Here is an 11,654-nt window from a genome sequence, read left to right on the forward strand (position 1 = left end):
GAATGAGAAACGGTGTTGTGTAACGACCTTCAAAAATGTTAAAAGTAAAACTCAACTTGCTGAGCACGAGTCATAAATTTGATAAACATCACCTAGTTTTATAGCACAGTAGCTAATAATCATTCTAGTGTAGAGTTATGCTATACGTAACAGCTGAATAAGCTCCTTCTATCCTAGAGTTACCATTTCCCTGCAATGCGTTTTGAAGACTGCAGCTCAAAGAAAACATTTTAAGCTGGGATGGATGTAGCACTGAAAAATAGTTTGTAATAAAACGATCCTACGCTGGCAAGGGAATACTCTGTAGGATCTAATAGGTCATTTCCATTTCTGATTGTCTGTCTACAGCCCATAGTGAACCTGTTTCACTTTCTTTTTAAGAAACTATGTCTTTGCTCTTGGAAGAACTTACCAGAGGGCTCTTTACTGTACAGTAGTGATTATTATAGATGTCACAAATATGATTTCACTTTTTTCTGCTAGTATTCCTTTGCCCACAGTCATCTCAGGTACATAGACAGATGCTCACCCATCTGTCCACATATACTGCATTCATCACTGTGGCATCTGAACATTTTCACTCCTGCTTTACCTTCAGTGGGAGACCTTAGCTTTTTCTATGTTCCTTCATGCCTGGCCACTTTTATTCACCTTTGCCAGAATAATACCCATCTCCCCATTCAATGGTGGGTATCTTCCTTCAGGATTGTGGACTGGCTGGCAGGAGTGATTTGACTGTCACAACCAGCACCATTACTACCAATAAACAAAGAGCAAAATTCACCCTCTGACTAGGCAATAAGAATTCTAAGATAATCAAAACCGCTTCTCTCTCATGGCACACAATACAGTATTGACATGTTTTCGAGCAAGGTAAAACTGCAGTAAAGAATGTACCACAAAGATTTTGGCAAAGAGCTCTTCCAAAGGAATTGCTCATCTGCAAACACATAATCTCAGTTTAAAGGGTTTATGTTGAGAACTGTGAATTGTTGCAAACGTAGGACCCTTGGTCATAGCAAAGGGGAAAGGAATATCTCATTTCTCTCCAGCAACACTCTTTGGAGCAGCAATGGCAGGCTCTGAAGAGAACTGTATCAAGCCTTCCGATACAGAAGGGAGGTTTGCTGTGACACTGGGCCTTTTAAGAAAAGTGGTGGGGCATCAAGAGAGAAATATGGAATGCATGTGGCTTTTGGAGATGCTTGGAGAAGCTGATCACTCCTCATCCTGATGATACCTTAGAGACTAACAAATTTATTTGAGCATAAGCTTTCATGAGCTACAGCTCACTTCATCGGATGCATGATGCTGTAGCTCACGAAAGCTTATGCTCAAATAAATTTGTTAGTCTCTAAGGTGCCACAAGTACTCCTTTTCTTTTTGCGAATACAGACTAACACGGCTGCTACTCTGAAACCTGTCATCCTGATGATGTTAGCTTTGTTTGATCATCCCCTGAACAGAACATTCTTACATTTGTTAGCTTAATATCCAACAAGTTAAATTCAATAAAAATAACTATTCTATGTAGATACACATATTGTCTCTGATGAATTAGCTGGGCAGCCCAGTTATTAAATCTGGGTGCATAATCTTATATTTGGGCATCCTGTTTTTTGGCACTTAGCTTCCTAAAATCAGTATTTAGAAGCCAACTGAGGGTTCCACATTTAAAGTTTGGGCAACTAACTTTGGCATCCACCTTAGGAAAATTCGGCCCGACTACTTTGTCAGCCTTAATACCTAAATGTAAAGCACTGCACAGCTAGACAAACAAAATCTAGCCATAATGCAATGGCTACATTTAAGTTATTTTTCTTTTTAACCATCATGAAAGAAGATTATATGAAATCCATTGAGGTTCAAAATAAAACATTCAAAGGATGACAGAGATTTTCCATTTCCCCTCCCCACTGAAATCAGAAAGTTCCCCATAATTCAAAACAAAAGGACACCACCCACAACACTGTTTGAGGAAAACAGATTTATGGACATATTTGAAAATTTGCTTCTAGGAAATTAAGCAATTAGAACTCTAGCCAACAGGGAACATTATGACCCCCACTGCTAAATGTAGAGACTAAAATATACATATTTTAAGATTCTTTTAAAAAAACAACAACACAGTAAAGATGACAACTTGCTTCAAAACAAAAGGATCGTCCTTTATAGGATACATATAGGTACAGAAACTTAATTTAATTAATGGCCTTAAACTTTAAGTTTCTGCCTTAGTAGTTACTATACCGGTCTAACTTACCATAATAAATTAGTTCCCCCAAGGCCCCTCTAGTTGCGTTTAGAGGCTCCTATAGTAATTCAGGGAAGTGGATATTTCTCACCCAGGTCTTGTCTCAGTCTCTAATCTATGGTATTGCATGTCCTGGGCAGGCAAGCGTGGGCGTCGCAGCAGTGCAGGATCGCTAGACAGCAATATGGAAGTAAGTAGGAAGTTACTGATGTCTAGCTGGATGTGATGATGTGCATTTCAAACCTTTCTTTTTATATACATATTTTTTTGCTCTTTCTTCTAACATATAACCTGCCTGCCTCAGATAAAATGCATGCGTAGGCTACTCACTTTGTATTATTCCAGCTTAAAAAACACTTATGGCTTGTTTTAGACCAAGCACCATTTTTGGTTTCAGCTAACCTTGTTCCCGCCTCTGTTCCTGCAAGCATGGTTAAATGAACATGTGTCCTTTTGCCACCATTTCGGTCTGATCCCAGCCTGAAGGCCCACTTGCACTTCGTTACACAGTACACTGTTCTATGCTGTTTGATATCTAGCTAAAACTATTGACTTTCATGCTCAGCCATTCCCATTGCTTATTTTCTAGTTAAATTGCTAAATGTTTGCAGTCATGATACCATGGAATTGCACAGATAGGGCATAGGAGGAGAAAATGAATAAGACAGATGAATTCAATGTGGATTTCATGAGATTTCATTCATCTTCAAACCATTTATATATACTGTTCATGTCGTTGAATTCAGCTTGCAGATTTATTTATTTTTTGTGTGTGTGTGTTTGCGTTGGGTAGATTGCAGTTTAAATCTAGCACGTTATTCTTAAGTACTGCTTTGTCCCTAATTGTTCAAAAAAAAAAAAAAATTCCAAAGACTAAATAGACAATTCAAGGCTAAATAGTAGGGAACATGAGCCATAGGTCAGAAAAAAATCACCACGTAGAAATCTTATTGAAATGAGTTGTAGAAGTATTGTTGCAGTCTAACATATAATATAAAGCTAGGTTTATGAAGCAGCACAACCCTTCCCTACTGCGGTTTACAATAAGAAAAAACTACTTTTAAATTTAAATTTAAAAAAAAATCTATTATGAAATTGGAATGGTAACTAACATTTGTTACTGTGTGTTCATTTCAGTTTAATTTAATGTAGCTTTTTTATTTTAAGAAAAATGTGACTGGTATTTTAAAATGCATTTTTTCTTTAAAACAAATTCCCAGGTATAATGTCATCTTTCATTGACATTTCTCTTAATTTAAGTATCAGATTTTTACAATAAAAGTATTAAAAGAGAAACCAGATAATGGCTATTAATGTCTATAAGCATTCCAAGAAGGGCATGAATGCCTAAACTGTAGCTTGAAGAGAGAAACTGTCAGAAGAGAAATTCTGCTATAACACTTAACATAGTCAGCCCATATGAGCATGTAAGGAAGACTTGATGGATCAGTGTGAACTTTTTCTTTTAAACATATTTTAAGATTTTTTTTTTAATTTTCATTTCTATTAATTTCTTTTAGGGGTCCATCATTAGCAGTCCTCACATGCGCCGAAGAGCTACATCAACCCGAGAGTGTCCATCTCGCCCTCACCAGGCTATGCCTAACTCTTCCTCACTCCTAGGTTCCTTATTTGGTAGTAAAAGGGGGAAGCCACCTTCCCAAGGCCATCCACCATCTGGCCCATCGCAGCAGCCTCAGCACCCACCTGTAATCCCGCATCAGCAACACTCTCAGCATCCTTCTGCCATGCACCATGCAGGTCCAGCTGAGGGGCAGGGGCAGACGCAGGCACAAGTGCACACTCACCATTCACAGTACTGTCACATGCAGCAGAACCCACCCCCTTATCATCACCATCACCACTATCATCCTCCACAGCACATCCAGCACACGCACCAGTACCATCCACATGTGCCTCATTCCCAGCATGCAGCACATTCTTCTTACATGCAGCACCCTCATTCACAACATACCCACCCTCCGCACCCTCCATTGCCCCCCCCTCACCCTGGGCACTCTTCTCATTCCCAACATGCTCAGCATCACCATGGACAGTCAGCTCCTCCTTCCACTTCAAGCAGCGCTAAGCCCAAACACAGTGGCATCAGCACAATAGTCTAGAAGTATTTGTCCTTCTAATAATGGTAGTTTTAGGCACGGTTATAAAGGCACTTAAAGGAAGCAGCAAATAAAATGTGGATTTTTACCCAGCCAAACAATTTTTGACTTCTGCAAGCTTAAGGACTTGCTGTTACTAAATAGAACCATTTGAATTAGTGTGATCAATATTGGTTTTACTTATCTCTTCAGCGGAGGCTTGCCTTCTGGCCAGTCCTTATCTTCAATTGCCTTGAAAACATGCTGCTTGCTGAATACAAGTTAAGCTTCCTTTTTCACCAAATCCCATGACAATTTTACATGCATAATAAAAACATAACCTATTAAAAAAAAAAAAAAGTGATTCAGAACCAAGTGTTGCATTCTTGCTCTTTTATTGTCAATAGGCAAAAAAATAAGTAGACCTGATATGGTTGATGAAAGTACGTAAGTAAACTTTATGTAATATAAATATATATATAAATATATATATACTGTATAGTTAACATTTGTGCTTGGAAAGCAAATTTTTCAGTCCACAAAACTAGCAATATAGACTTTACAAGGAATTACACTTACTTGATAGAAGGACAGTAACAATATAGCATATGAAAGAGTAGACCAAAAACTTTAAATGCTAGGAATAAATTTCAGACATTTCAGTATTTTAATTTAAAAGTCCTCTAGACATATTAAGACTCTAAGCAATCATTACTAAAATGTGCCAAGTAACATAGTATTTAACTGTTGTAGTAAAATATTGCTTTGTATAAATCCTTATTTTTATTAACATAATATCATATGTAATCAGTATTATAACTGCTCTGCTATTTCAGGAAAGCAAACTAGTTAAGATGCAGTAACTATACAGTAGCAACATGGGATGACCATTTACCACTGGTTATCTTAAAGCATTGGTTACACAAATTCTTAGACACTTTAAAGGCTGTGATAACTGTGAATTTACATGATCCGCATTTCTTTTATATGCATATGATTTTATGAACACACATGAAGAGTTACATGAAAGGTGCATGCATACACTGCAAAAACATTCATCTCAAACATGATGAAAATTACAAACACCCATCCTTCTCAGTCACTTCATTTTCCTATTTACCATGACTTGCTCATTTTTTCAGTTAAAATGACCTATAATCTGACAGTGTTTCCAGATGGAACTGCTCTAAAATTTTAAGGTGTATTTTAGTATCTAGTATAGTGTGGTTATTTGGTTTTGGTTTTGGTTTTTTTAGTAGTGTAATTCCATATAGCCATATGCTAGCGGCAAAGTGGGTTCACCATTTTTACTCATCACATTTGTTAGTTTACACAGCACTCAGCAGGCTGAGTTTATGCTCAAACCCTCACTGTCCTACTCCAATTAGTTGCAAGACATCCTATAAAAGCAGGCTGTGCTGTTGTTGTTTGTGTTGTAATCAAGCCGTTTGCAAATTCATATGAGATTTTGTATCCCTGAATCCTGTACAAAGTCATACATGGAGCATACTTTGTAGTTTCAGCATTTTGAGCCACTGCAAGGACTTTACACCTAAATGGTAGAAACAAAGGAACCACAACTGCAAAACTACACCAGCTAAAATGCAAAACTTGAAGAAGGGAAAAAAAGAAGTTCCCGTGTGAGATGGGTAAAAAGAAGTCGGAAAAGAACCAGATCTGTCTATTTGAACAATACAAATATATAGTAGCGTTGTATAAGGAAAGGATGAACTTTCCGTATTGAGTTACTCTTGGTATCTTTAATTTGGGTTTTCCCCTCCCCCTTTCTCCTACAGTTGATATCCTAATACCAGCAAAACTGCAAACTGAGCACTTTGTTAATCTTCATAAAGAGCAAATATAGCAATCTAGAGTTTAGCCTTTTGCTAAAATCTGTCCATGTTTGTTTCCCCCGTGTGCAATATCTTTGATCCCTTTTGCTCCCATAAATTAATCTTACATGAAATGAGAATAACACAAATATTTTTTAATATCATTCAAGCTATCCTAAATTCTGTGTCTTGCCTTACGAGGCTGATCTGGGCCCTCGGGGGTTCTATTCCTTGCAGTTTAAAAAATACTGTTCTTGTAAGGGAAAGTAGAATTGTCTGCATGTCCTCTAACATTAATAGTGTGAGGCTACTCTCTACATATTGTATATTTGCAAAATACATCAGTGTTACTGTTGATATTAGTTGAAGTAAAGGGATACATATTTAAATGTCTGCTTTTCTTCATACCTGTGTACCAATAGTAGAGTCTAACTGTAATTTATAGGTTGTTCCAGAAAAGATAACGATACCATTCAGGTACAAAAGTCTTTCTGAAACCGCATCTTTTAATGAAAACTGAGGTGAAAATGCTCCTCTCCATCGCATACTATATATTCTGAACTTGTTCTGTATGCAGAATTATTGATGTCAGTGAAAGTGCTGTGTGCTGAACAAGTGCAAAATATGTACTGGAGATCTGCATTGTACCATGGAGAGGAAGATTTGGCCCCAGATATGTTGTTTAGTTAGCATGCAATGCCTTAAGTATTTTAGCACTGAAATATTTCACATTTGTTTGGTTTGGTTTCACATTACCCCTTAGGTTCATTTAAGAAAGGTGTAACAACAAATAGCCTTAGATTTACACTGTGGGCCAGGTTTTAATTTTGGCAGGTGCAATTGATGACGTGCAAAAGTTGTCACAAATTTTGTACATGCAAGAAACCGTTTGCACATGATTTTATGCGCGCGCGCGCATACACACACATACTGGGGAGGGCCTACTTAGTAGGCCCACTAATTCCACAGGGAAAATCAGAGGCCATCTTGTGGCTGCTAAAAGTATTGGGTCCTTTTAAGAGCACAATATTTGAAAACTTTCTCATAGTTTAAAATCATTGAGAAGAAACACAGTATGCTCATTATTTCTTTCTTTTTGGAACTAATTACCTTTAACAAACGTCTTGGTGTCAGTATAAGTCTTAAGAACCTCACTACTACTACTTTAGGAGAACAGCCTAACATGTCAGAATACATCTGAGATTAATAGTTGCACACAACACCACAGATCACGCCTAGAATGAGAAGATGACCGTATTCTGTTACTGTGTGCATTGGAGAAAATGAAATAGTAGACGTTGAAAGGTTTTAGTCCTATTTCCTTATTGATTAAAAATTTGCATAGATCACTACCGGGGCCCATGTTTCTGTGTTCCCATGAATAATGAGGCTAAGTAATAGTGTCGGTTTGAAAGAATGAAAGGGAAACCTAAAGAATGCAGATCACAAAAACCACAGATCTTTTCTGGGACAACGATCAAATATGTATTTGGGTTTTTTAATTTTTTTAAGTTCATGAAATGTACAACTATGTAAAAAAACCAAGTTCATCCTAATATAATGTACGTCTTGTATTGCTAAAAAAAAGTCTTCGAACATACAGTGTAGAATGATTTTCCCATCATGTACTGCATGCAGCAGAAGCCTCTTGTTTCTTGATAAAATGAGCTGAAAGACAGTCAGCAGATATTTAAACAATGAATCTCTAGATGTTGACTTGCTGTTCCATATGAAGCTGTGTGTTTTCTGCAGTTAAGCATGCATTTTGCTGTTTCCGTTGTAAAATATCATTGCACTTGTTGCCTGCAAAATGAGTTAGTGTGTATATAGTTAAAAGAAAAATGAAACCAATAACAAGATTAAATTGCGGGGAGGGGGTGGAGGATGTTGGAAGTGGGACCAAGTAGGGGCAATAGATAATTCTCTAAATTGTATATAGTGTGTAAATTAGTATTACTATAAGTCTGCAGTCACTTTGAGGTTGCATACAGTACCTATCTCCTGCTAGGAACTTTAATCCAGCTTTGAGTTGTATTAAACTGTTAGAATTAGGTCTTGAATGCAGACTGTTAAAGACTTCAGGAAACATCATGCTCACAAGAAGCTTCTGTTCTGGGGAGGCTCAAGACCCATTTTGTAATTGCAGGGAAGAAAGGAGTGCTTTCATTTTAATATGCATTCTGTTTGTAAGTAGTAACAGGCCCTATCGATGTAAAACTATAACTGTGATCATGTGGAGAAATCAAATAAATCATTTAAAACTCTTTCTGTTTCTCATTTTTGTGCAGTGGAAGAACATCAGTTCTGCAGACTGGAAGAAAAGAAAATCATTTCAAGTGAAATGTTGACCCCCTGAAGTCAATGGGAGTTTTGTAACTGACTTCAAAGGGGCCAAGGTTTCACTCTGAGTGTTTAAGTTAAAGCTGAGGGGCGAGAATTGCAATTCTATTATCAAAGTTCTGGTCCAATCACTTAAGGTTTTGCTTTGTTTAATGTTCACGTGGATGAGTGTACTCCTTAAGAAAGTTAAGGAGCAATGCAGCTGGTTTGAGCTGGACAAAGCGAGAGGTGACACTTGAGCAAGGCTCTTCACATGACCCTCCTAAGTCATTTTAACTTAGATATGTGGGAACCCAGTCCTGATGTTTCATCTTAAACAGAAACTACCTGTCATGACCAACTGGTTTTGTGCTGTGGACAAATCGGGGGGGAGGAGGGGAAGGGTGGGGACTATACCAATATCTATAGTGAAAGTTTAGTTTTATTGTGTATATTGTTGGTGATTTTTGTCTCTTTTAGAACCTGACCTCACTGAGGACCTGATCCAAAACCCATTGCAGTTAATGGGAGTCTTTCCAGTGGCTGTCAAAGATACATAGATTATAAGGTTAGAAGGGACCATTGTGATCATCTAGTCTGACCTGCATAACACAGGCCACAGGATTTCTATTCATTAATTCCTACGTCAAGTCCAAATAACTGTGGTTGAGCATATCTTTTAGAAAAACATCTAGTCTTGATTTTATGATTTCCAGTGACAGAGAATTCACCACAAGCTTTTTGTGAGTTATTCCAGGGGTTACATACCCTCCCTGTTAAAATGCGTGCCTTATTTGTAGTCTGAATTTGTCTAGCTTCAGCTTCCAGCCATTGGAACTTTTTGTACCTTTTGTCTGCTTGATTGGAGAGCCCTCAATTATCAAATATCTGTTCATAGGTACTTATAAACTGTGATCAGACTACCCCTTAACCGTCTCTTGAATAAACTCAATAGATTGAGCTCCTTGAGTCTTTCACCATAAGGCATGTTTTTCAATCTTTTAATCATTCTTGTGGCTCTTCTATGAACCCTCTCCAATTTTTCAGCATCGTTTTTAAATTGTGGACACCAGAAGTGGATACAGTATTCCAGTAGCACTCGCATCAGTGCCAAAAACAGAGGTAATATAACTCCTCTGCTCTTCTTCAATTTCCCCATTTATGTAGCCAAGGATCATTTTAGCCTTTTTGGCCACAGCATTACACTGGAAACTCATGTTTTACTGTTTATCCATCATGTCCTCAATTTTTTTTTTTTCCAGAGTCCCTGCTTCTGATGATAGTCGCCAATCTTGTAAGCATGGCCTACGTTCTTTGCATCACGCTTGAGAGTACAGGAACTCCATTCCAAGCAGCAATTGGGTAGGCAGGGATTCACCACCTCTGTAAATGGTATATCTGAAAAAATATGTTCCTGTTATCATCTATACCTGAATCTGTTTGTTGTATAGCTTATCTTCCAAAACCGCAAGATAACCAAATTTATTTTCACTTCTGACCTATGCAGGATTTGAGGTTAGGTTCCTCCCATTGCTTTAGTTAAAATGCCTTGGAGAGTTCATTTGTTTGTTTTTGTTTTTCCTATTTTATTTCCCTGTTTTCAGGGGAATTATAATTAGGTTATAAAACCTTAATTAAGACTAATCTTGGCATATCAGAGTTCTGTCTAAATGTTGTTTTATGTTCGCTTGTTTATTTATTTATTACAAATTACAGGAGAATCCTGAGTTGGTTTGGGGAGATAGTCAGCTGTGACCTATTTCTGAATTACTGTCACTGCAAGAAGTATATTCTGAACAATGATTGTTTGACAGGTAAGTACCCATGCATCATAAGATGTCACCCACAGCTCCCCATTGTGTTGCATTAGAAGATAGTTCGTGCTACTACTCTGCCATATAAGCTCCTGATTTCATATCTCATTTACTGAGTAGAGGGACATCTGCAATAATGTAATCTATTGGTCATAATATGCCAGTCCTGAGAATTGCAGTAGTTTAAAAAAGTCTAGGTAAACCTGAGTTTCCTCTCCAGGGCAAAGGCGGTCTGTCTCTTACTATGTGTATGTACAGTGCCTGTCACAATGGGGTCTAGAGATGTCTCAGTTGAGGCTCTAGGCACTACTATAAAAACAAATAATACATATAACTTTTCCTTATCTATCTTATTTGAATTATTTTAAAAGGAGGACTTAAATAGCCACTAACTCCTAATTGCCTGCAGCTCCCCGCCTCAGTTGAAGCCTAGTCTTCAACCATTTAGGATCCTCCACCACTGAAGCCAAAGGAAATTAGCAAGTTCACAGGAAGTAAAAGCTAGCAATTCTGGATATTGCATCAGTAGTAGCAACAGCATGAAATTTAAAGAAAAAAACATAGTGTACACAAGGCTTTTGTTACAGTCCCACTCATGTTTTAAACATTTGGCTGATGATTGACATTTTTAATTTACTTTTAGGCTGAGATTAATCTCAGGTAGGTGTTGCACATTTTGAAATATCTCCCGCTGAGCTTTCATGCACATGCCTACTTGGAGAAGGGTTCAGAATAAACAGTAATATTCCCTCACACCTGAGATTACAATCTAGCCCTAAAATAAGAAAACATTCCAAGTTTCCCAATAGAAAAATCAAACATTTTGGAACACAGAGCTCTAGTCTTTGAAATCTTATCTTCAAATTTATTCTCATTTTTGTGCATTTGATATACATATTGTACGGTAATGATATTCCGAGTTAACTTCTATCTAATGCCAAACTCTGCAAACGTGCTTTCAGACCGCAGTTTTTAAAAAGGGCAGTTTTATAACCATTTTCAGTGTTGTTTTGCACAACCAGGAAATACAGTAAGTATAATCCTAAATTGGCAGGGAGGTTGTGTAGATGACCTAATCAGTCTTCTCATATTTTATTTCTGTGATTTGTGTGGAAGTCTGTATTGTTTGTTTCTTCAAATACTTGGCAATGACCAATTAGTGACATTCACAGGAATTCTCTAGTCAGGAGCTTTATGTAGAACAGTTTTTAACAGTTGCCATTTTAAACTACATGAACATTTACTAATTTATTTTGAATATATACAGAGGTTGCAAGAAGCTACACTTAACACTTAGTATTCATGAACTGCATTTGAAATAATTTAGGGTCAACAA

General features: G+C 37.3%; 1 protein-coding gene across 23 annotated transcripts in view; it reads left to right on the forward strand.

Moving 5' to 3' along the window:
- The window catches only part of IQSEC1 (IQ motif and Sec7 domain ArfGEF 1), a 692,283-nt gene extending 683,834 nt beyond the window's left edge, over nt 1-8,449 (forward strand). For 14 of the 23 annotated variants that reach the window (XM_037903964.2, XM_037903966.2, XM_037903968.2 and 11 more), the window contains 2 exons: nt 2,395-2,444; nt 3,775-8,449. In XM_037903964.2, coding sequence (XP_037759892.1) covers nt 2,395-2,444; nt 3,775-4,377 — 653 coding nt within the window. In that variant the 3' untranslated portion in view covers nt 4,378-8,449. The remainder of the gene's footprint in view (nt 1-2,394; nt 2,445-3,774) is intronic. The other 9 variants (XM_043550598.1, XM_037903972.2, XM_043550596.1 and 6 more) reach the window with 1 other exon arrangement.
- The last annotated feature ends 3,205 nt before the right edge of the window (nt 8,450-11,654 follow it).

Source organism: Chelonia mydas, chromosome 7 (assembly GCF_015237465.2).
Source record: "Chelonia mydas isolate rCheMyd1 chromosome 7, rCheMyd1.pri.v2, whole genome shotgun sequence".
Classification (NCBI taxonomy): Eukaryota; Metazoa; Chordata; order Testudines; family Cheloniidae; genus Chelonia; species Chelonia mydas.